This window comes from Pelodiscus sinensis, chromosome 13 (genome assembly GCF_052426305.1).
Source record: "Pelodiscus sinensis isolate ZL-2025 chromosome 13, ASM5242630v1, whole genome shotgun sequence".
In the NCBI taxonomy this organism is placed as follows: Eukaryota; Metazoa; Chordata; order Testudines; family Trionychidae; genus Pelodiscus; species Pelodiscus sinensis.
In genome coordinates, this window is record NC_143064.1 from 30,686,507 (window position 1) to 30,711,391 (window position 24,885).

Sequence of the window (24,885 nt, forward strand, 5' to 3'; positions counted from 1 at the left end):
CACAAGCTATAAACCAAGTATAACTTAAGAGCTGCACATTACAATTTGTACATTTTTTTCATTTTGACTGTTTAACTACATACACTTTCAAGTTTTTGGAATGAGTCTCCTGATACTTGAATTTAAATTCTGTGAGAATCTCTGAATTTAGCTTTCCATTTTTATAATATTTAAAACCTGGAAAATGTCTATTTACAGAAACACTGGTGCTTACCCCATTGTAGAGTTATTTCTCTGGGCTTAGCTTTGCCAACCAGGCATGGAGCACGGCAAGGTCCAGGAGGAACAGCTGATGTTTGTACAGTCAGAACATCAGAAGCCTAGCAAAAGTATACATATATTATATTAAAGTTACAGGTGTCAAACACTGCACAACATTCTTATACTAAAGAAGAAATAAAACTGCTTTCAGGACAAATGTGTTTATTCTTTTCAAGTGACTTCTTGGCTTACCGGGCTTTCACCTCCCTTACTGATGCAGTAAACTCTGAGTCTGTATAAAGTACCAGGCTTGAGATGATCACACACATGTTCCCTCATAGAACCACTATATATTACTTCCCATTTACTTCCTGAGGGAAAAGAAAAGAATATCAATTTACAATACATGGTGAAAGTTTTTTCATTAAACTTTTCCCTATACATGTTTATTTAATGCACACAAATCACAGACTGAAATAACTGTGTCTTAGACTGGTTCCATTATACATACAAATAGCATTTACTGTAATTAACTACTATTCCTATCTACAACAAAATGAACATTCTAATTCAGGGATGGATAAGATACCTCATGGGCCAGATCCGGCCTCCTAAGCTACTGGATCCAGCCAGCGTACACCCTGCTGCGACCCTCAGCAGGAAGCTGCTACTGTTTAAACTGCAGTCTGTGGGGCATTCTGCTCTGGAGGGATCCTCTTCTGCACCCCTACCCCCTTCCTGACCTTACACCCCAATCCCCTGATCCAGATCAAATCTCTTCCGCAACCCAAACTCCCTCTCAGACCTCACACCATGTCCTGCGCCCGTGTGCCCATCTGTATCCAACCTCTATCCTAGACCCCGCACCTTCTCCACAGAGAAGTGTGGCCCTTAACCACTTTCCAAAATCTTGGTGCGCCCCCTCCCACCAAAAATTATTGCCCACCCCTTTCTAATTGCTACAGTAATGATAATACATACTTAGATGTAAACAGAAGTAAATAATAATTTGAATTAGGCCTTTTACAATGAGTGCTTACCAATTAAAGTTTCTGACATTTCTAGAAAATACTTAGAAATGTCTGATCCTCCATTATCTTTTGGTGGATCTGAAAGAAGGTCACATTTTAGTTACAATTTTGAAAATTTAGAAAAAGAAATGTTTATGAACCATCTTATAATCAACGACTCAAAACAATATTTTTCATTGTAGAATAGAGTCAGCTGGGAAGTCATCTGGAATTGAGATAATACTGCAATAAAAGATGAAAGCTCTTTGCTTAAAAAGAGCATAAAATATAAGAGCCCTATCAGAATGTTTGTATGAAATACTATACACAGGTTAAGGCAGCAGTCAAGCAGGTTGGGCTCCACAATAAGAGTATATAGAGATATTAGACAGCTGCTAAATTTCTATTACTCCTTTTTGAATGAAAATATGTTTACTTCTTATAGATTACATGAAGACTAAGCTTTAGTGTGTAAGCTACAACTTTTTTGGGAGGCTACAATCAAAGTTAAGAGTAAGATAATCAAATAATCTCAGTTGATAAATATATTCTAAGGACTAGCTAGTCATCAATGTATCTTATAAAGATATGGGATTGGGAGAAAGATTTACATTTTAAAGGAGATGACATTTGGGCTGAAAGTTTCTCTGAAGGAAAGAGCTGCATGGAGACAGACTACATTCTGTTTTTACAGCTATTTCCTATGTCAGTGTTTCTCAAATTGCAGTCTGTGCAGGAACTCCAGGGGGTCTATGAGCCCCACTGATCAACTCCCCTCCCCCCCTCGCTCACTCAATCTCTTTCTCCTCCCATGGCTAAGGAAGGCTCCCTACCTGCCCTGGTTCCACACAGCTCCTGTAAGCGACTGGCTTGTCCCTGTGGCTTCCAGGCGTATGAGTGGCCAAGGAAGCTCCATGTGCTGCTCCCAAGCACCCATTGGCCAGGAACTATGACCAATGGGATCTGTGGGCACAGCATCTGTGGGCTGCTTCCTGGGAGCCACAGTAATCACTGCTGAGACCCCGTCCCCTAACCACCCTGCCACAAATTGGCTCTGCTCCGTACCCCAATGCCTTTCCCCAATCTGGTGCTCCCTCCTGTATCTCAAATCTCTTATCTCTTGCCCCCACCCTATAGTCCATATCCTCACCCCTCTCCTACACACTAAGCTCCTGTCCCAATCTGGTGAAAGTGAGTGAGGGTGGAAGAGAAGAGTGATCGAGTGAGAGGAAATGGAGAAAGCAGGAGGTGGGGCCTCAGAGAAGGGGCAGGGATCCCAGAAAAATTTTAAATCAAAACGTATATCCTTGGGTTGCTAAGTCTGAGAACCACTACTCTGTTATTTTAACATTTATTTACTGATAACTAAAAGCTCATTTCTCTTTTGAGGAGCAAGGGAAATCAAAATTAACACAAGTTCACTTACCCCATGTTACTTTCACATTGTAGGAATGGATCTTTCCCTTTACACTTGGTTTACTTGGTGGTCCAGGTTTATCAGGAAAAGTGCTGTATTCTACTACCTCACTAGGGTTGCTTTTTCCTTCATTACTGCAGGCAGAGAGCTGTTTTAAGAATGAATAGAACAATGATTGTTTACCATGGACAATATCAGGCTAATTTGCATACAAAGATAAAAGCGTATGGCCATTCTTACATTTCTATGATACTATAATAAAATAGAAATGCAATCCATTACCCGCTTAACCTGCTATTGTATGGGGTTTCCTAACCATACACAAGTATTACTAGCAAATAACTCCAGAAGTACAATATTGGCCAGGGGAAAAAAAAAAGGAAGTCAACTACATAATTTAGTACATACCCTAAACTTGTAAGAAGTACTCCTCCTTAGATTTTTTAAAGTGCATGAGAGTTCATCTCCATTATATTGAGGCTGAAAACCATAACCCTGTAAACAGATAAATTGAGAACAGCCATACAGTCACTAACAAGTCTCCTAGTAAAACAAGAGAAACAATTGGTCTCCACAGTTTCTCAAGCATTACACCATTGGAAATCCCATGGGACACTTCAAACGTCTATGGCTCTGTACTTTATACAGTGTCTCTAATAAGGCGAATTACTTCATAAACAGAAGATAATGACAACTTCAGAAATTAGGCTTTAATTTTTTTCATCATTAGATAATACAGACCTTTACAAACTTCAACATTTCTACTAATAAGGGTCTTTCATAATTATCAATGTTTATCAATTTTTAACTGTAGTGCAAAGTTTTGTATTACACTTGGGACAATCTTGAGTTACATTTACACTTTAAATTACAGCCTAAACATTAAGAAAACCCAACTTACAGAATCTTCTTCTTCCATATCTAAAATGTATGTCAGAGAGTCATCTGAAGACATGCCATTAGATGGGCTCCAATTTAATGATAACCATGTTACGCCTGCTTCAGTTAACTGAGGGGGCAGTGGCGGTGAAGGGACGATTCCTGCTGTGTAATATATCTCTGTCTCACTAAACCCACTGAAAAGTTAAATTTAAAGGTTAGTTAACATGAGCTTGGACTGTTAAATTAAAATGAGAAGTACATACACATCTTACCTCATTCCGATGTCATTTTTGGCAGCTACTCTGAACAAGTATTTTGTAGAAGGAGAAAGTTTGGTTAGTTTGTATTGCTTTAGATTCCCATAGTAGCATTCTTTGAAGGTTCCACTCTTTCCCTTTAAACAAATAAAATAAAGACAGACTTTAACTTTTATATAAGGACTATTTTAAAGGTTAAATTTAATCTTTTCTCCTTTCCATCTTTCTCTGTTACTCCACAAATTCAAAATTAATAAAATCATTACATCTAAAAATAGATTTAGACAGGTTGTGATTATATCCAAACTATTTATTTTTATACTAGACCACTTTCATAAATACAAGGCCAGTGGCCTAACATTTTCAGTGCTGGATAGCAGTAAAATAGGGAAACCAGTGATTACCTACAATTTAGGATATGCTTACGAAGGGGGGGGGGGGGGGGGGGGGGGGGGGGACGGACAGGACAGAACAATGTAGCGGAATTATTGGAATATAATTATAGCATTACAGCTAGGAAGACCAAGTCCTACTAGTGAAAGGATTTAGAATGCAGATGGCAATAACCTAAATGATGACAAAAAGAGCTACTCAAAAATTTGACAGGGTGCTGTTCTACACTACACAGTTAGGTGTTGACCTAATTATCTCAGTGTGTACACTGCAGCCTTCCTCCCATCAACGTAAAAGCTTGTTTCCACCACACAGTGGATTGACGGTGCAGTGATTAATCCACCAGCTTATTTACTGCATCTGCTTAGATGTGATAAATGGATCTGAGTGCTCTCCCATTGACTTCAGTACTCCACCCAGACAAGAGTAGCCAAGCTGACAGGACAGCAGCACCCGCTGACATTACCACACAGAAGATGCTGCAGTATGTCAAATTCAGCTATGCTATTTGGCAGAGGGTAGTGTAAACAAGGCCTAAGTGCTCTACTTCACTGAAATAAGCCTTACACCTCTGACTTAATAAAGTCAGTGTGTTTAGGGTGACAGTGTTTAATGCATTACTTACACGGGTTGTTTGTGGTCTTCTCAATTTCATAGCAGGAGCCATGAAATTGGAAAGTAAACTGGACAGCTAGAGCTCAGCTACATCCCCATGTCTCTCTAGCAGTGAAAACTCAGGCAGCACCTGCCCCCACCCCCACCTCTGCTCCTGGCAGGGAACAGGGGGAAAAGAGAGTGCTTGCCAGGAGCTATGGGGCAACCAGACTCCCAGCAATGAGCTGGAGGCAGAGCAGACAAACCTGACTCTAAGCTCTCCACTACCCTATTAGGTCAGTGTAAGTTAAGGTAGCAATAAGCTACCTTGGATATCAAACTCCCTTGGATACCTATGCAAATTAAGATGTTAATCCTTTGACGTTTTTATAATCATTACAGAACACATTTTTAGTAATAACTTCAAAATGTTTTCAGGGAGGGTTATGATTATCTTCATGAAATGGACTCATTATGCTTTGTCTGCTAATAATGGAGATAATAGGAACATTACTTAGGACGGCATAAATGTAACACTATTCTCAGAATAATTTAATGGAATCTGTTTCAAATTGCTGTAATACAGGGGTGGACAATAATTGTGGAAGGGGGAGGCCACACCAAAAATTTCTGAAGTGGCCATGGGCCAACCTGGAAGGGGTGAGGTTGAGAATTACTCTGTTGGGTACAGTGACCTTATTTTCTGATCCAGCTGCAGGTAGTGAGAATGGTTTAATTTAAATTATGAAACAGAATAAACCTTTAACTCTCTCATGTTAGTTTATCAAACTTCATTTTAAAGTAAAATATTATGTCCAACATTGATGTTTTCTTTATTTATGGCAGAGGTGAGGAATCCTTTTTGGGTTGGGAGTCTCTGACTCACAAAAAAACCCAAACCAAAACAAAAACCATCAGTTGGGAACCACACAAATAAGAAAAAAAACCCTCCTCCAAAAAACCCCAACCCTCACTGATGTGGCCCCAACTGAGACACCTTACTCCTCTGGTGACCCAGCCTCATGGGGTGAGGGGAAAGGAGGGACTGAGGTTCAGAGCTTCCCATAGACCAGATTTACTTTTCTGGGGTTCTGGAGTTAGTGGATTTTATGGACCTCCTTAGGCTCTGGAGTGGAGACAAAAATGAGGGTTACAGTGCGCACGACAGGGCTGCTAGCAATTAGGATAGGGATGGGATACAGAAATAGGCTGGGAGTAGGATGACTGGCCAGATGGAGGGAACAGGAACAAGGGAGGGTATTGGAGCAAGATGGGGATGCTAGGTCTTGGGGGGGCAGGGGGGAGGGAGGGAAAATGAGGGTATTGGGGTGGGAGGCATCTAGTCATGAGAGGGAACCTTATCTGGCTTTGTAACCCCTTGCAGCAACAGCTGCAGCCACATTGCCCCGGCTGCCCCAGAGACCAGAGATGCTGCAGCCACATGGCCAAGATTGGCCCTGGAGATGCCGCTACCACAGCCACAGGCCAGCCCCGGAGGCACTGCTGCCACAGCCACGCAGCCCAGGGATGGTCCCGGAGGTGCGGTGGCAGTGGTGCCTCCTGGACCGGCCCAGACTGCGTGGCCATGGTGCCTCTGGCCTCTAGGGCTGGCCTGGGACTGCAGCCTGACCTGCTGAAGGTGGAGGGAGCGCTCTGAAGTGGTTGCATAAGGGGAGGAGGGACGAGGCTGAACTCCTTCTCCCATGGCACGTGCCACAGGTAGGGCATGCCCATTAGGGGGTGGGGCCTGGAATTGCCTTGCGAGCCGGATCAATGCCCTAGGCAGGCCAGATCTGGCCCACAGAGGCTTTTGCCCATCCCTGCTGTTGTACTGTAGTAGATCTGGTCCAAGTATTTCTTTTTTTAAGTTGGCTACACACAAAAGACGATACTGACTGCCACAACAAAACAATACATACTTAAACAATAAACATTCGCTCATACCTGCAAAGCATTCATACTTGCAAACAATTTTTCCATCATAAAAATAAAGGGCTTACCTCATCCCATTCTAAGAGAAAATTAGTTATTTTGGAACCATTATCATTCGAAGACTGAAATAAATAAAATAAAATAAAAAAAAGAAGGAAAAATGTTAGGCTCAAAGGTTTAAAAGCAGAGTTTAATTTTACATAGACACTTGGATGCTGAACTGAAAGATTTTACTAAGGTAACTAAGTAAGGGCAGAAACCTTATGTCTAAAACACTCATTTTAACTGTACAATCCACATAATATCCCATCTTTCCCTTCTAATACACCTCTATTTAAGCACACTTTTAGTGAGCATTTCAGACCTTATTTGTGAGAGTATGGGAATACGTGAATGTATTAATCCCAGTTTGATTTATGAACTCTATGTTTATATCCCTTGATGTCTTTCACTATCTACTTGCATCGGTCAAAAAGGCAAATAGGATGCTAGGAATTATTAGGAAAGGGATAGAAAATAAGACCCAGAATATCTTACTGCCCCTGTATAAAACTATGGTACGCCCACATCTTGAATACTGTGTACAGATGTGGTCTCCTCACCTCAAACAAGATACTTTGGCCTTGGAAAGGGTTCAGAAAAGGGCAAACTAAAATGATCAGGGGTTTGGAATGGGTCCCATATGAGGAGAGTTTAAAGCGACTGGGACTTTTCAGTTTAGAAAAGAGGAGACTGAGGGGGGATATGATAAAGGTATATAAAATCATGAGTGGTGTGGAAAGGGCCGATAAAGAAAAGTTATTTATTAGTTCCTTAAATAGAAGAACTAGAGGACACCAAATGAAATTAATGGGGAGCAGGTTTAAAACTAATAAAAGAAAGTTCTTCTTTACACAGCGTGTAGTCAACCTGTGGACTCCTTGCCAGAGGAGGCTGTGAAGGCTAGGATAATAATAGAGTTTAAAGAGAAGCTAGATAATTTCATGGAGGTTAGGTCCATAAAAGGCTATTAGCCAGGGGATAAAATGGGGTCCTTGGCCTCTGTCAGAGGCTGGAGAGGGATGGCAGGAGACAAATCGCTTGATCATTGTCTTCAGTCCACCCTCTCTGGGGCACCTGGTGCTGGCCACTGTCGGTAGACAGGATACTGGGCTAGGTGGACCTTTGGTCTGACCCAGTACGGCCGTTCTTATGTTATCATACCTGTGGTGTTAAGGAAAAGGGAACTGGCATTTCGGAGTCTGTCATTCAACATGACTAAGAACGTCCACGTGAATTGATGAAATTCGCACTAGCAGGACAATGGAGGCTCCTTGGAAGGACTACTGATCTGCTAATGACTCCTATCACTATCCTCTCTGTGACATGAATGTAACAAGGATAGGGAAAACAGACTGCAAAAGAATTTTTGAACTGACAAGATCTGTAGAAAAATAAACACTTGTATACGCAACAGAGTTGATGTTATTTTGTTACATCATTATGTAGTCCTCAAAAAAGATAAGCTATAAGGTCCACAGCTTTCGTGGAACTATGGGACAATCCAGCAACTACTGGGGAAGATTTGGAGAGGCAGGCCTGGCTGGAGAATTCCAGCACCCCGGCCCCACACGGCCGCAGGGTGCTGGGATTCTCCAGCCTGGCCCCAGCACTCCTGGGGACTCCAACCTGGATGCTCCTGGCCCCAACCAGACTGCTGGCCTTCCTGCAATTAGGCTCCCAGGCTCTCTGGACCAGGAGCATCCACAGTCCCACCAGACCACTGATGTTTGCCAGTCCACAGTGTGTTGGTTTTCAGAGGTGCAACCTTTGCTTTGTCAAGACTTTAAGCCTCTTGTATATGAACCTGTCAAGTTACTTACCTTCCACTGTAAACTCAAGCTGTTTTTTGTTCTGTTGATTAGTTTAGGTGCAGCTGGAGGGTCTGGTTCACAACTTTCTGTAGTAAAACTCACCAATTCGGAAACAGATTCTTTTATGGAATTACTTGTTGCTGAAACTCTGAAAGACAAAGTGCAGTTAATGAAGTATCCCAAGATTACCATCACATGAACATCCTATGGATTATCTGCCTGAGAAATGCTCTTAAGAGGCAGAAAGTAGAGAAAAAAGAGTAAATAGCTTATTGAATTAGAAATGTAATAGAGCCTTTTTTCCATAGACCACTGGCTCAAGTATAACTCACACTGTTGTAATTGTCCAGGAGAGGCCCAATGAAGTGAGTCCATAATCTCATTATAATTCCTAAAGGACTGGTATCCATGTTTCAAAAATCACTACCACAAATGCCACTTTGTTGGCAGTGTCAGGGAGATAAAGGAACATTAGAACAGCAGCATGGAAATCCTCACAATGCAGTTTCTTTGGATTTAACCATTTTGTGTATAGAGGCACTCAGTCTTAAGGGCTGTCAACCTGTTTCCCTTCTTGTGCTCTACATTTATGTTTTTAAAAATAAAAGCACTGATGAATCAATTCTAACTGTTGCCATCCCTCTGAACAAAATAATTTAGCATTTCTGGGACTTATATTTAACAGACTTCATCTTTAATGCTAGAAGCAAAAGTCCATATTAAACCTGTTACAGACCTTTGAGAAAAGTAAACATCTTCATGTTAAACAATTTTCCAACAAATTCTTTTTTCAAGTAGCATATTTACCATAAGCTTAGTTGGCACACTGTCAGGGTGTCACCACTGTGACAAAGTAAATGATGAAACACATTTGGGATTCATTATCAAAACTATACTAAAGAACACTACCAGATGGATGAGTAGAAGAGAATTACTTTATATTCAAATATGCTAGAAAGCCTTGAGAATTAAGGATATAAAAATGAATAAATGAAACTTCAAAATTATTCAAGTAAAAGTCTTCCAAGTAAATTCATATTATAAATTAGAGATGTTAAATATCGATTAACTAATTGAATAGTCGATGGGATTTCCATCAACTATTTGATTAGTTGATAAGGACTAGTGCGTGTTCCGCCTTTGAAATGTACAAGAGTCCCAGCAGGGGCTTTTGAACATTTCAAAGTTGGAATGCTGTGTGGAACCTGGGACCAGCGGGGAGTCTCCTCTGACCCAGGGCTCTATGCTGGCACTTCCACTTTTAAATGTACAAGAGCGGAAGAACCACATGAAGCCTAGGTTCAGGGGGAGACTCCCTGCTGACCCCAGGCTCCACATGTCCATTTCAAAGACTGAAATGGACAACAGCCCTTACGGGCATTTCAAAGAGGAAGCACCACCACTGAGCCTCTGCTCTATCACACAGAGCTGGAATGAACTGGCTTTTAAGCTGGCTCCCCCCAGCACCTGCTCCTCTCCCCCTCTCTTGCTGCCTCTTTGATACTCCAGTCATCTGAAGGAGTGGGTTATGCCCACGAAAACTCATCTACATGTTTTGTTAGTCTTTAAGGTGCTACTAGACTATTCGTTGTTTTTTAAGTTTTTCCTGTTCCAGACTAACTCGGCTACCCTTTTAAGCTTTGTGATGGAGGCAGCGGGGGGTGGGGTAAGGGCGGGGAGGAAAAGAGAGGGAAGCTAGTAGTTGATTAGTTGCTTACATCCCTATTATAAATATCTACAAGATATTACTAACTTACATGGAGATTAACTAACCAATATATTTGGAATTCAAAGGGAAATAATTCAAGACCACTGCAGCTCTCCTGAAAAATCAAAAAGACAAAGAATTCTACAATAATACTACAGTTGAGCCAAACTAGAAACTGAATCAATACAATAAATGGAGCAGTTTGGAAGCCTCTTATCCCTTCAGCACAGATTAGCTCAAACACTTTCTGCTCCTCCTAGACATGTGAAAGAAGGTCAAGGAGGGCTGATGGTTATTCTTTTCTTTGTGGCGGCCCTTAGTCTAGAAGAATCTCTCTTGTTGATTCCTTCTTTACCCTTAAGAGCAGCAGCATGGAAATACAGGAAAGCCACTTAACTCCTTTTTCACTGGAATCAGAGAGGACAGGCAGAGGGACAATGGTAGACAAAAATGCAAACAAGCAAAAGGCAGGATTTGTATCAATTTAGGTACTACAAAAAGGACAGTATTAAGATCCCAGTGGCAACAACAACAGCGCACAGACAATCATATATTACAAAAAAGATAAATAGTTAATTCATGTCCATCTCAAGAAGGAAGAAATGATTTAATAATTCGCATTTATAACAGTATTGGGTATTCCAGTCTAGTTAGGGAAGTTCCCAGAACATACCTGACATGGTAATCTGTTGCTGGTCGGAGCTCAGGAAGGGTAATTGTTGTTTCTTCTCCTCTGTAGGGACAAAAAGTGATCGTTCTTCCACTTGCTACAAAACACAGGCTTATTACAAAGTAAAGCTATACAATGTACATTTAGTGTTAAAGCATGCCCTTTATACTTAATACCTATTGATACTACTAAAAATTATTTGTATGCGAAGAAAGTAGGTCTGCAAAACAATGTACACCTCCTGATAAAAACACTGCTAATCTGTATCAGTGTACTTGAACATATGCATTAAGCTTAAATTAAGGAACGAGACTTACATATAGACAGATTTAAATTTTCCATTTTTACCGCTGTTGGATACTGCTACTTCAAAGATAAATGTTGCTGGTGTGAGACCATGACTTTCTCCATTCTGAGAACTAACTGGAAGATTCCAGGACAGAACTGCTGATCTTGCTTGTACATCAGAAACCTTTTAAAAACACAAATAATGCAAATAGGTTTGCTTGCTATAATAAAGCAAATAAATAATGCTAATAATTAATTTATACTTGCTCTTTTCCCCATTAAGTTTCTCACTGAAGGAATTCTTTACTTTTAGGTAATGGAAGTGCAGAGTCTTTTTTAAGGATTTTACTGAGGATTTTACTGAGTTTTAATTCAATATTAACTATTAATCATTCTAGGGTGCTCATATCAAAAGCACAATATAAAATAAAACGAGCGTATATAAATGGCCTTGAGATGTGAAGTTTCTATTCCACTTGCAACTTCTGATCTAAGTACTTTTGCCAAAATTTTCAAATTGGGACTCTAAAAATCAGGCATGTGTTTAAGCACAAACAAAGCCTCACAGTTTTCCAGCTGAGTATTCACATCCCACACCGACTACAGCACCTCTGAAGACTTGGCAACTTGTTCAGATGTCTCAGTACATATTTTTGTAGGTACCCAAATCTATAAGTTTTTCATAGCATTCCAAATTTCCTCCAAAATAAAGTTCACACAACTTTCTGGCACTAAACCAACCAATGGGGCACTAGTAGCAGTCATGCAGCAGCTTTATCATAACAAGGAATAGCAGGAAAGCTGAAGCAAAAGTATGTAGTTACACTCTACAATTGATGCACAAAAGAAATTAAGTGTACCTGACTATCCTATAATCAGCCTGGAATTTTAGCCTATAATCTATTGAAATACCACCATAAGATTTCAAGATCCCAAACAGTCTGCAAATACTCAACTGAGCTTGGTCCAAAATTCAGTGAAGCCAGTGGATAGATTTCATTAGACCCAGAGTGCCCTTCATTACAGGATCTCAAAGCATTTACCAACATCAATAACCTCAGAGGAAGGCATTATCCCCATTTTACAGTTTGGGAAACTGAGGCACACAGGAAGTAACTTGTTCCAGGTCTCTCAGCAAGTCAGTGGCAGAGGTGAAAAAACTGAGTTTCTGATGCTTGGCCTGAAGCTCCAACCACTAAAGCATGTGCTTTCCACTTAAGAATGTAAAATTTCAAATAAAATCACTTCATAGTATTTATAATTTCTCAAAAGAAAGTATATAATCATGGGATTATATATAAATTTCCAAGAAAATACTTACTACAGGTTTACCAATGCTTAACTGAAGATCATACAACTTTTTGGATTCTGTGTCAGACTCTGAAAAGACAAACATAAAACAGATTAGTTGAAAAAAAAAACACCCAGCAGATGAACATTTCTTATCTAAGTACAACCACAAGATGGAGTTAGCTTCATTAAGACATTAACATAGTACGTATAAAGTTCATTTTCTCTATTTATTTTGGCTGTGTGATTTATAGAATTGTCCAAAACTCACAAGAGTTATACAAGCCCCATTTAGTACATCCTTCACAACGGATATATTTCCCTAATCTGAGCATATCTTGGTTTATTTCTGTTGAATAAAAATCTTGGTATATAAACAAAAGATGTGAAAAACTGACAATATGTTTGTGTCTTATATGCTGCTGTGTGTGCTGATGTAGTTAATGCTGCATTTTCTTTGTAAACCAAATTTCTCCATGGATATAACATTTGGAAGATGGTGTTTGAGATTTTAAAATTACATATTAAAAATAAACAACAGAATGCACTTCCATCGAGAATAGTTATATATATATATATATATATATATATATATCCTTGTGAAAGATATTTAGTTTAAAATGTGTATTTAATGGAAGCATACATTCAAAAATTCATAATGAAATTGCATCCTTAAAGGAAAACTGAAAATGTATTTAAAATGAAAATTTAATTTCTTTTTGCAAGGCCAAATCTTTAACCAAATATGTTTAGACATACTAGTGAAAGTTTTGCTGTGTCTACACTATACAACTTTTAGCAACAAGACTGTCAACACAGCCCTATCGCTAAAAGTTGGCATTTGTAAACCCTGTCTATTGGCACTTTTGCAGACAAAATACTCCCCAAAAATGCTCCTGCTGATAAATCAGCTTTATAGGTGCAGTGGCAAAACTCCTGTCTTTAAGAGGAGAGGGGAATTCAAGCACGTGTAAACAGGTTGTTCAAATGCAAGTGTAGACTAGCCTTAGCTCCTCCTCCTCTTCCTCCTCCTCCTCTCTGCCAAGATCCTAATTCTGGTTTCTATTTTACTCCTACAATTACTATTTTACTCCTACAAGTCCATCATTGTGCTCAAAGAATGATTTGAAAACATTTAAACAGACTGAGTAATTTAGTTTAAAATGCTGTTTACTCTCAAACTAAAACTTTTCAACTGAAATTTCATGAAGTTTCATATAAACCTTGGAATGTTGGCACACAAAGAATGCGAGAGTTTCCTGAGGCTGTTATGCACATTTATGGTACACATTGACATGGAATACATTTTTTGAGATCTGGTAACACTCAGGAAAGATACAGCAGCAACAGAACAAAGTTCAATGAAGGAAGATAAAGGCACAAACCCACTTCCATATAAAAATATGAAGAGAGACTGTTTAGTTTAGATCAGACTAGACAATATGGTAGAAGCATAAATCTACTGATTGGTTTGCATAAGATAAGTAAAACACATGTTTATCTTCTCTCAGAATTCAAGAAGCGAACATTCAATGAAACTGAAAGGCAACAAATGAAAAGCTTTCAGATACTAATTATGCATTGTGTAAACTGTGTCACAAGATGAAGAGCTTAACAGATTCCAAATGAGAATTAGAATTTATTCTGCTTAGGGAGAATATATCCCCACTTAGATAAGAGAATTTTAAAAGCTAGGGAAAAGAAATCCTCGTTTCAAGGCATAAAAAACAGTTTACCTGATCGTGTAACTGGTGTTCGAGATATGTTGTTAATGTCCATGCCAATCAGGTGTACATGTGCTGCCTGCACAAGCATTGGAAACGTCTCCTAGCAGTTCCCGTAGGGTTGGATGTGGAGACCCCTAGAGTGGCGCTGCTATATTAGCACATATATACCATAGCCAACCTTGCACTCCTTTGGTTCCTTCCTGTTGGCTACTCTGGAAGTGGGGAAGGAGGGTGGGTATTGAAATGGATGTAAACAACACATCTCAAAGAACACCAGTTACAAGAACAGGGAACTTTTCTTCTTTGAGTGCCTGTTCACATTAAATTCCAATCAGGTTACTCCCAAGCTGCTTCCCCATGGAGGTGGGGTCAGAGTTAGGAATCACGGATTGAAGCACTGCCCTACCAACAGCTGCATCCTCCCTGGAAAATTTATTGATAGCACAATGGGCTGTGAATAAAATAAAAAAATAAATAAAAATAAAAAAAAATTAAAAATAAAATTTAAAATAAAATTTAAAATAAAATAAAATAAAGAGAACAAGTACATGGTGGCCCTACAGATCTCTTGCAGGAAAACTTGAGCCACAAAAGCAGTCAATGAGGCACGTGTCCTACTAGAGTGACCTGTGAACAGTGGTGGTGGTGGTACCCCTCCCAGGTCATAACAAGTGTGCATGCACCGTGCTATCCATGATTATGTGCACTGTGCAGAGACCAGGTCTCCCTTCATTCACTCTGCTATTGCCATGAACAGCTGTGTGCACTTTCGGAATGGCTTAGTATGATCTATGTAAAAAGCCAGGGCCCTCCTTACAGCTAGAGTGTACAGCACTCTGCCTGGTACTAGAATATGGTTTGAGATAAAAGACTGGGCAGAAGATCTACCGAGGCAGATGGAAGTGGGAGACCACCTTCAGTAGGAAGGATGGGTGCAGACTGAGTTGCACTTTATCCCTGTGAAAAACCGCATACAGGGCTCTGAGGAGAAGGCCCTCAACTCAGACGCTCTCCTTGCCAAGGGGATGGCCACCAGGAAAGCTACCTTCAAGAAAAGGTGAAGTGAAGTCTTGGCCATTGGTTCAAAGGAGGGACCCGTAAGTTTGAGAACCAAGTTTACATCCTGAATAGGTACAGGTCAATAATAATATGGCTACAACCTGTCCAATCCTTTCCTGAAGCGAATTACCTTGGGGTGCCTGAACAGGGAACATTGAGAACAATCCCTGGGTGAAAGGCAGACATAGATGCCAGGTGCACATTCATCGAAGAGGGTGCTAGGCTCTGTGTCCGTAAGTGAGAGAGTATTCTAACACCAGTGGAACAGGTGTCTGTAGGGGAGATGGCCTGTGCTGCACACCAGGTGGAAAATCTTCTCCATTTGGCCAAATATGCCACCCTGGTAGAGGGCTTTCTATTGCCCAAAAGGACCTCCTGCACCTACACAGAGCACTGAAGCTCTAGCACATTGAACCATCCAGTTTCCATGCCATTAGATGGAGTGAGTGCAGATCCGGGTGTCTGAAATGTTCTTGATACTCCGTCAGGAGGTCCAGGTACAGGGGGAGGGCTACTGGGACCTCCACCAACAAGTTGAAGGGGTGGAGAAACAAGTTGATGTGGCTGTGCCAGTGCCAACAGGATTAGATGGGCCCTGTATCTGCGGGCTTTCAGTAGGACTTGATGCACCAGGGGAACTGGGGGGAATGCGTGCAAGAGCGTCCCTCCCCCCCTCAGTGTAGTGCAAACAAGTCTCCAATAGAACCCAGATAATGATTCTGGAATGAACAAAAGTCCCTGCACTTTTTGTTCTCCGGAGCGGTGAACAAATCTAGACAGGGAGTCCCCCACTTATGGAAAAAATCAAATGTATCACATCTTCCCTGACAGACCACTCATGGACAATGAAGGTCCTGCTGAGGGCATCTGCCAGTGTATTCTGCAACCCTGGAAGATACAGGGCTTCTAAGTGGATTTTGTGCTTTATGTCAGCAGTTCCCAACCATCGCTCTATGGACCGGTGGTGGGCTGCGAACCCCTGCCTGCTGGACCATGGCTGGGCCATGGCCCTCTGCCATGCCATGTCCCCAGCCACATTCTGCAGCTGGAGCTGGACCACAGCGAGGCTGTCGCTACTGGGGAAGCCTCATTACGACCCTGTTTCCAGCTCTGTGGCAGCCATGCAGCCTGGACAGCAGGACTGTATGGTGGGTGGGTCTGCTCCTGGGGTGGCCAGCCCACATGACCAAGGGGGGCTGTTCCTGGGGCAGCTGGGCCATATGGTGGAGCAGGGATCCTCCGGGGGACCAGTGCTGCCTGGGCCACATGGCACTCATGGGACAGAAGAGAGGCCAAATGGTAGCACCACAAACTGATCATGCACGTTTACTACTGTAAACCTGAGGTAACGCTTATGACACAGGAGGATCGATATGTGCATCCTTCATGTTGAGGGCAGGGAACCAGTTTCCCACATCCAAGCAAGAGATTATGATTGCTAGTGTGACCATCCTGAATTTCAGTTTCCATATATAGCGATTGAAGTTCCTTAGGTCTAGGATTGGCCTTTTGCCTTTGGGATGAGGAAGTAACTGGAATAAAAACCCCAGCCCCTGACTTCCAGAGGGACCTCATGTATCATTGCTAGTCTGAGGAGTGATCAGACCTTCTGTTTCAGGAGATGCTCATGAGGGGGTTCCTGAAGAGGGCCAGGGAAGGGAGATGGTGGGGATGCCAACTGCAGGGAATATCCCACCCCAACGGTCTAACGTAATAATGGCCCACGCACGGTAGAAGTGGGAGTCCGACTGAAAACAAATGGGATGGATCTGGTAGCTCTGGTGCTCTGCCCTTGGGTGGAACCTTCAAAAAAACCTGTTTAGGGTCCGGAGGAAGCTTGGAGGAGTTGTTCCCCTGATAATTTTGCTGGGATGAGGTTCTCCTCTTGTTACTGTTCCTATTGTGCCTGTGCTGCTGCTGCTGCTTAGGGTGCTGCCTAGGCACAAATCTCTGCTCAGGGAGCTGAGGGCAGAACAGGCACCTTTGGGATGCTGGGCTGTGCATCCCCAAGGACTTCATGATTGCTTGGGAATCTTTGACGGAGTATAACAGTCTGTCTGTTCTGAGAACAGACTCTCTCCCTCAAAGGGGAGATCCTGCAATGTATACTGAACCTCCAGGGGAAGCCCCAAGGTTTGAAGCCATGCTTATCAGCACATAGCCACTCCATCCTACTGTGTCCTTACTGTCGAGTCCACTGAATCTAAAGCCACTTGTAGGGATGTCCTGGCTATTGTATAGCCTTCCTCTGACAGGGCCCCAAACTCCTGATGGGCATCATGGGGCAACAACTCTTTATTCTGAGTGCGCTTCCCATGATTTGTATGCATAACGACTGAGGATTGTCTGCTGGTTAGCACACCTCAACTGCAAGCCCCCTGCTGAATAGACCTTCCTGCTTAACAGGTCAGTCTTCTTGGCCTCAGGGGTGGGGCTTCCTGCCCTTGCTGCTTCTTGTTGATGGCGTAGACCACAAAAGAGCAGGGATGGGATGTGAAAATAGGAACGTGTACCATTTGGAGGGAATGAAATACCTCCTTTTGACACCTTTGACCATCAGGAGAATGGATGACATGGTCTGCCACAAGTTTATATAATTTGTCTGTATAGTCTTTAATTGGCAGAGCTATCCTGGATGACCCTTTTTGTGACAATGTCCACCATGAAGTCTTCTAGCTCCTGTATCTCCTTCATAGGGAGATTCATGTTCTGGGCAACCTGGTGTAATAGTTCTTGATAAGCCCTATGGTCGAGCAGAGAGGGATCTGGCATGGAGATGCCCACCACTGCTTCATCAGGGATGAAGACGAATAGGCTTGAGCAGGCAAGGTGTCCCCACAACCTCGAGGGGGTGTTGGGCTTGAGGTCCCCCATCCGGTACTGTCAGACACCCCAACCTGGGCAGCTGATCACAGGGCTCGGGCAGTGGGCTGTCACGTCTTGGTGGACTGGATTCCATTGCCAATGGTGCCCTCGGCCAGAACCGGGGACAGGGACCTATGGCTTGTCGACCAGAAAGACCACTGTGCAGGCAGTTGCCACCGCTGCTGCCACAGTGCCAGCCGGTCCCGACTGCCATGACTGATGCGGCTCCGTCGGGAATGGGTTGAGACTGCATCTGATTCTGACTCCAACTGCAATGACCATGGTGGTGCTGACGTCACATACTGAGACCTTCTTAGCGACTGTGAGTGGTACTGGGAGAGTCTGGACCCAGAACGGTGCCAAGCGCTTCTGGACCTCAACCTAGATAGGGAGATGGATCTTGGTGCCAAGTGTCGTTCGCTCAGTGATGCTCTGGGAGTTGGTGCTGAGCCCCCTCTTGGCACCAATGCTGGTGTGTGCTATACTGGCATATGTGATTCCTGACAAGGATGACCTGTCCCGGTGCTGTTCCGCAGAGTGGTCTATGCAGCATTGCTGGCTATCTCCTAGAGCAGTGCAGTCTTGGCGGTTTAATGCGCACCCATGAGGCGTCAGCCTCCGAAATTGCTATGAGGTCTTGGGCATTGAGGGAAAGTTCAAGATCTGCATCGGACTTATGTCTTTTGGTGACAGGCCACGTGCTGGACTCAACGGTGCCGGTCTCGGGACTGAAATCGACAGCACATCCTGGACCACTTGCGCTGGAGAATTCTATAACATTTGGTCAGGCCAGACTCTGAGGGGATCTACGCTTGTCTTCCCTCCTGCCTCATGGTGATGGTGAGGCTGACCTATGTCCTGGACCCTTGGTCTTTGGTGCTAGGGAACCTCAGGTCTGGGAGTCCTTGGTTGCACTTGGTTTTGGTGCACTATCATGAACAGAACCTGAAGCATTTTGCACCAAGCTGGCTCAATGTGTCTAAAGCTTTGCCTGAGGGGGTTTTAGCATTGCTTCCATAAGGAGCTGCTGGAGCCTGTACTTCTGGTCCTTTCTGGTGTGGGGCTTAAACCTTCTACAGATTTTGCACTTCAATTTTTGGGTGAAAAACACCACACTGAGAAGGCATGCATAGTGTGGATTGCTACTGGGCATGGGGCGCTTACACACTGCACACAATTTAAAGGCTGGGGTGTTAGGCATGCCCTGGCACCCCGCAGGGGCTATAGCTCTTAAGAACTTGCCTGCTGGTCTGTTGATGCTGAAGGCTCACTACTCAAACAAAGAGGACAACGAAGAGAGCTATAGACTAGGGACTAGACACGTGCCAAGGCAAGAGCCAGGAAGTTCCAACACCATGATGGATGGCAAGATGGAGCTGAGGGAGGGCAGATTTGGTTGTGTTATGTGCACCAATATATCACAATAGCATTCACGCTACAACGTAAAAGGCATGAAAAACACCCAATTATGGTGTATTTCAGTCAGCACTGCTCAGTCTGTTGACATGGGAGCTATAAATTTGGCCATGATCTGCCAAACACACACGCCTTTGCAACTTTTTTTTGGTGACTTCTGCATGTGGTATATGTGCACTAACATAGCGACACCACTTTAAGGATCTCCACAGCTCACCCTATAGGAGTTGCTAGGGGAAAGTTTCCAATGCTCGTGCGCGCAGTGCACGTACATCTGATTGGAATCGACGTGAACAAGGACTCAAACAAACCACAAGCCCTTAGTTTGAAAAAACTTATTCTATGGGTAAGTCATTCTGTAACTGAACTATGTACCTTTCTCTGAAGTGCCTAGTATTCACAGGGTACCAGACTAGATGGGCCACTGCTCTGATGTGGTACAGCAGTTCATGCTGTTGTCCAAAGGTGCAAGATAAACTGAGAAGCAGTATCATGAAAGTAGCCCACAAGTTAGCAGTTAGAAAACAGCCAAATAGCCTGCAGAAGCACAGACTCCTAAACAGCACAAGTAGTAATTTTCCAAATATGACTAGGGGCAGGTCTACATTGGCAACCATCTTTTTGGCAACAAAACCATAGCATTCACGCTTCAACATAAAAGGCATGAAACACACCCAATTTCGGTGAATTTCAGTGAGCATTGCTCAGTCTGTTGACATGGGAGCAACAAATGTGGCCATGATCTGTCAAACATGCCTTTAAACTTTTTTTTGGTGACTTCTGCATGTTGACATTATAGAAGACCCTTTCTATTTCTGGAATAGCTATTCACTGTTCCACATATTCACTGGTTTCCTGTCCCGGCAGCTGAGATTACTTCCCCGGAGCACCCAACCACTGTGGTGAATTTGGGAACTGTAGGGAGCTCACTGCAGGGGCAAAGAGTCACTTCCCAGTATTCACAAATGTTGCCATTTGTGGTGGATGCAGGAACCCATCCACCACGAATAGTGAGGATTTCCTATAATTTTGGCACCAAAACTTTCAGACACACACATACCCTAAGAGATGAACACCCTAAATCAGCAATAGTTGCGACCAACAGAATGAATTTCTTAGAACATATTTAAAAAGTTACTAAATTTTTTCAAACCCAAATAAACTACAAAGGGGTAGCAAACATTGAAAAAAAGTTTCAACTTGATGAGTTTGTTTCTTTATGATGTATAAAGGCCTGAAAATATTTTTGTTTGAACAAAAAATGATTAACTAGGTTTACTAGAAACCAAGGTTTCATCTGCTCTGGAAGTCTGTGATGATGAATGGAAAACCAGCAAAATCAGAGCCTCTGACAGCTGAGTAACTAAAACCACAGAATTTTAGTCAGACTTAGGGGGGCATAAACTGATTGATTTCAATGGCTACCAAATTTTGGAGGAAGGATCTTTGTAGACGATTCAATACCCTTTCACTTTAATAAAGGCATCTGAGGTTAAAAAAAAAAAAAAAAAATTAGAGATTCTCCCATGAAGTATTTCAGCGAAATCAGGGAACACCAGACTTGATATTGCCAGTATCTAAAGTTTAAAAAAAAAAAAAAAAAAAATCGAAAAAAAAAATTAAAAAAAATCTCAGGCCTTTTCTGTAAGTACTAAAAGAGGAAAAAAATTAATTGTCTTATCACACATACATATGCACATTGTTTGTGCGTCTAACGCTGACATACACGGCCACGCCCCCTGGCCGTGTACATCAGCGCCCCGCCCCCCCCTTCCCTTCCCTCCGTGGCACGCTCAGCTGGGAGCGCTTAGCTGGGCCCAGCGGGGGAGCAAGAGGTGGCAAGCGGCCGTTTGGGGTCCACGGTCCCCAGACCACAAACTGCCGCTTGCCGCCCGCGGCCCAGCTGAGTGGCACTCCCGCCACGGATGGGGAGCACGGACCCCAAATGGCCACTTGCTGCCACTTGCTCCCCGCCGCGGCCCAGCTGAGCCCCGGTGGGACGGGAAGGGGTGAGGGGCGCTGACGCACACGGCCGGGGGCGGGACTGTGTAAGTCACCGCCCCCCCCTTCCTCCTCCCACCGTGGCGCTGAGTGGTGCACCCCTCAGCCGGGCCACCGCAGGAGAGGGGAAGGGGGGCAGTGACAGACAGTCCTTCCCCCGGCTATGTACATCACCGCCACACCCCTCCTCACCCACAGCGGCCTAGCTGAGTGCGCAACACTCAGCTGAGCCTTCGAGGAGGGAGAGGGAGGGGGCGGGGCAGTGACGTACACAGCCAGGGGGTGGGGCAGTGTATGTCATCGCCCCACTTCCCCTCCCGCTGTGGCACTCAACTGAGTGCTGCGCCCCTCAGCTGGGCCGCCGGGGGAGCCAGCAGTGCAAGGGGCCATTTGGGCTCCCCTGCGGTGGAAGGGGAAGGGAGGGCAGTGACATACACGGCCCCATCCCCTGGCCGTGTACGTCACCGCCCCATCCCCCTCCCTCGTGGCAGGACTCAGCCAAGTGCCACGGCAGGAGGGAAGGGGAAGGAGGGCGGGGAGAGACGGAGGGAAGAGAGAGGCAGGAGAAGAGAAAGAAAGAGTGAAAGGCAGGAGGGGGAGAAGAGAAAGAAAGAAATACGGAGAGAGAGGCAGGAAGCGGAGGAGAGCTGAGAGAGGGGGGTAAAAGGAGGAGAAGGGGGCAGAGAGAGAGACTGAGCGAGAGCGCTCAGGAGAGAAGACCTGAAAATCCTGTCTTATGGCGGGCTAATTGGCTAGTTTTTAAAGATTTCTCATCCTGAGGGAATACCACACCCCCCCCCCCCACACACACACACACACACACACCCCGCCCCTACCCCATTCTGCCTATTTAACAACACAAGATAATCAACACCAGTTTCAATTATTTTGGAAATTTCAAAATAGCTAGAAGCAAATATGTCTGTAACAGTACAGACAACAACCAACAACAAAACTCAGGATTTTTTGACAGATTCCTCACTAGGCATCTTACTTTGAGTAATAACTGATTTAAACTACAATAAAAAAAATGTATTTCCTGCACCCCCTCAGAAGCAGTAGAGGAGTCAGGGGTAGCAAGGAACTGAGGGAGAGGGAAGTAATTGCTGGGCAGGAACCTGCGTATGAACTAGGAATGTTGTTGGATGGGGTAGGAAAAGTATGGAACAGGTTTTTTTTTGTGAGGGGAGGGGGCTGAAAAGAGGAGGGATTGTTACAGAGCCTCCCCTCTTAGGTCTTGGCTGCCCTCTGGCCACTCCCATTCAGTCAGGCACATCTGCCCCTGTGATTGTGTCCCCCTGCACTCCTCCCCTCCATCCTCCTATTTCTTTAGCAACACTGTTCAGACATCTTTCCTCCTTTCCTTCCCTGCCTTTCCATTCAGACCCTGGTTCTCCCCATGAGCTGCTTGCCTGATATTAACCTCTCAACCATAGTCTGTGTGACTTCCCAGCAGTTTGGTGTGCCCCACTCTGACTGTCCCCCTCATATCCCATACTTCCTCACCTGGCTCTGAAGGAAGAGCACAGTGAGGAAGACAGCTTCTCCACTACTCTCTCTTCTGGCTGTCTGAGCCAGCTGCCCTCTCTTCTGGCATCACAACAGCCACTGATGGGCAAAAGATGCAATTGTAGAGCCTTCCTGGCAGATTATCATTTTCTCTGGGGAAAACACTTCAGCAGGGGACATGAATCTGCAGTGGCACAGAATCCTACCTCCCAGGAGTAAGACCTGTAAGACACTTTAGGAATTTCTATCCAAAAGCCTACATGACAAAAGCTAATACTTACCTCCCATATCTGAATCTGCTGGTGGGCTTGCTCTTGATTTTCCTGTTTGTTTTTGCTTTATGATCCCACAAGCTGCTTGCTGTCCTTTTCCATTTCCATATCCATTCTGAACATTTGTATTGGAAGAATTATGAACTTTAAGTGGTGACGAAGGAGGGCTGTTAAGTTTATTATTAGTATGTCCACTAGCTTGTCTCTCCTTAAGTCTTTTCTTCAAGTGTTCTTGCATTTTGACAGCCCTTTCATCTCGCTGAATAAAATTTGCCCTTCCATGGGAACGAGGTTCTAAAAAACAACAAAACATGTACGTTTTATTATTCAGTACAATTTGGTTATGTGGCATCTGAGAAAAAACACTGGAAGTTAAAAACTGCAATATAGCCAGGTTATTAAAAACCCTTGCAAATTCAAATTAAGTGTAAAGTGCAATACTATCTGAGTGTGTAGAAGGAAAGATCTGGTACTATTCAAAGTTGTGACAAACTGAATCACAACTGAAGACCAAAGACTTAATTTTCACACTGTTACTTAGAAAGATGTGGCACGGGTCAAGTGATAAGAATTTCATGCTGCTGATTGGCATGGGCTACAGGCAATATACTCAAGGGTCTTGCTTGTGTGATATCAGAGTTATGGTAAATGTTGGCAGCTCAAAGTTTATTTTGATTTTGCGCTATATTAAAATCTGAAACCTATGAGCACTTGTGCAATGGAGGTGGTTTCTAATTCTGAACAAAATGTTATGATTGTTCTTTCAGAACAAAACTGACTTATACAGCTTCTCTGGCTGCAAAGAAAAAAAATGCTGTTTTCCCTAATTTTGTCAGTTTACATTTAACAGTACTGTCTTATATTTGCATTTTTGACCTTGCTCTGTAATGCTTTCTGACTGTGTATTTCCAATTCTAAATGAGGTGCACACTTGACTGGTGAGTTTATTTATAACACTGAGCTTCTTCTGTATTGTTAATTTTGCTCATATTCTTTTTAATGCAGTCATTGCTTTTAATGTATGCCCATTTACCTCTCTCGTTGTATTTCATAGAATCGCAGAACGCAGATTAAACCTCTCTGGTCCACCAACATTGGATCACAGATGTTGCTGGACCAGAGAGCAGCCCCTGAACCAGAGTGCCCTAGGAGGCCTGAGGCAGGGACTGGAGTCATGAGCCCTGCAGAGTACCAGTGGGCCCAAGCCAGGCTGCAGAGCCCAGGGGCAGTGGAGGCTGGCATCCCAGGACTGACCGCAGAGACAGGAACCAGGGGCTCAGAGAGCCTAGTGGCCAGGGAGGGAAGCTCGGCTGGGTCTGCTGATGGATCCCAGGAGAGCTTGGGGTTGGAATTGACCTCCCCTGGTCCAGAAGCGTAGCAAACTCCTTCCTTCACGAATGGTCAGGTCGCAAGGATGCCAGATCAGGGAAGTCCAACCTGTACTAGACCTGCAAGGAACCCTGAGAGGTTAAATACAGTCCCCTGAACTCACAGAAGGACCAAGCACCATTTAAACCATCCCTTGACAGATGTTTATCTAA

General features: G+C 43.5%; 1 protein-coding gene across 9 annotated transcripts in view; it reads right to left on the minus strand.

Annotated features, from left to right (window-relative positions):
• LOC102450753 (fibronectin type-III domain-containing protein 3a-like) overlaps nucleotides 1–24,885 on the minus strand; it is a 109,665-nt gene that overhangs the window by 21,571 nt on the left and 63,209 nt on the right. For all 9 annotated transcript variants that reach the window (XM_075940788.2, XM_089781637.1, XM_089781640.1 and 6 more), the window contains 13 exons: nucleotides 23,354–23,638; nucleotides 12,527–12,585; nucleotides 11,235–11,389; nucleotides 10,921–10,980; nucleotides 8,549–8,687; nucleotides 6,755–6,808; nucleotides 3,783–3,904; nucleotides 3,530–3,704; nucleotides 3,037–3,123; nucleotides 2,638–2,776; nucleotides 1,242–1,310; nucleotides 454–572; nucleotides 215–320 (listed from right to left, as the gene is read on the minus strand). In XM_075940788.2, the coding sequence (XP_075796903.2) occupies nucleotides 215–320; nucleotides 454–572; nucleotides 1,242–1,310; nucleotides 2,638–2,776; nucleotides 3,037–3,123; nucleotides 3,530–3,704; nucleotides 3,783–3,904; nucleotides 6,755–6,808; nucleotides 8,549–8,687; nucleotides 10,921–10,980; nucleotides 11,235–11,389; nucleotides 12,527–12,585; nucleotides 23,354–23,638 (1,569 nt within the window). The remainder of the gene's footprint in view (nucleotides 1–214; nucleotides 321–453; nucleotides 573–1,241; nucleotides 1,311–2,637; nucleotides 2,777–3,036; nucleotides 3,124–3,529; nucleotides 3,705–3,782; nucleotides 3,905–6,754; nucleotides 6,809–8,548; nucleotides 8,688–10,920; nucleotides 10,981–11,234; nucleotides 11,390–12,526; nucleotides 12,586–23,353; nucleotides 23,639–24,885) is intronic.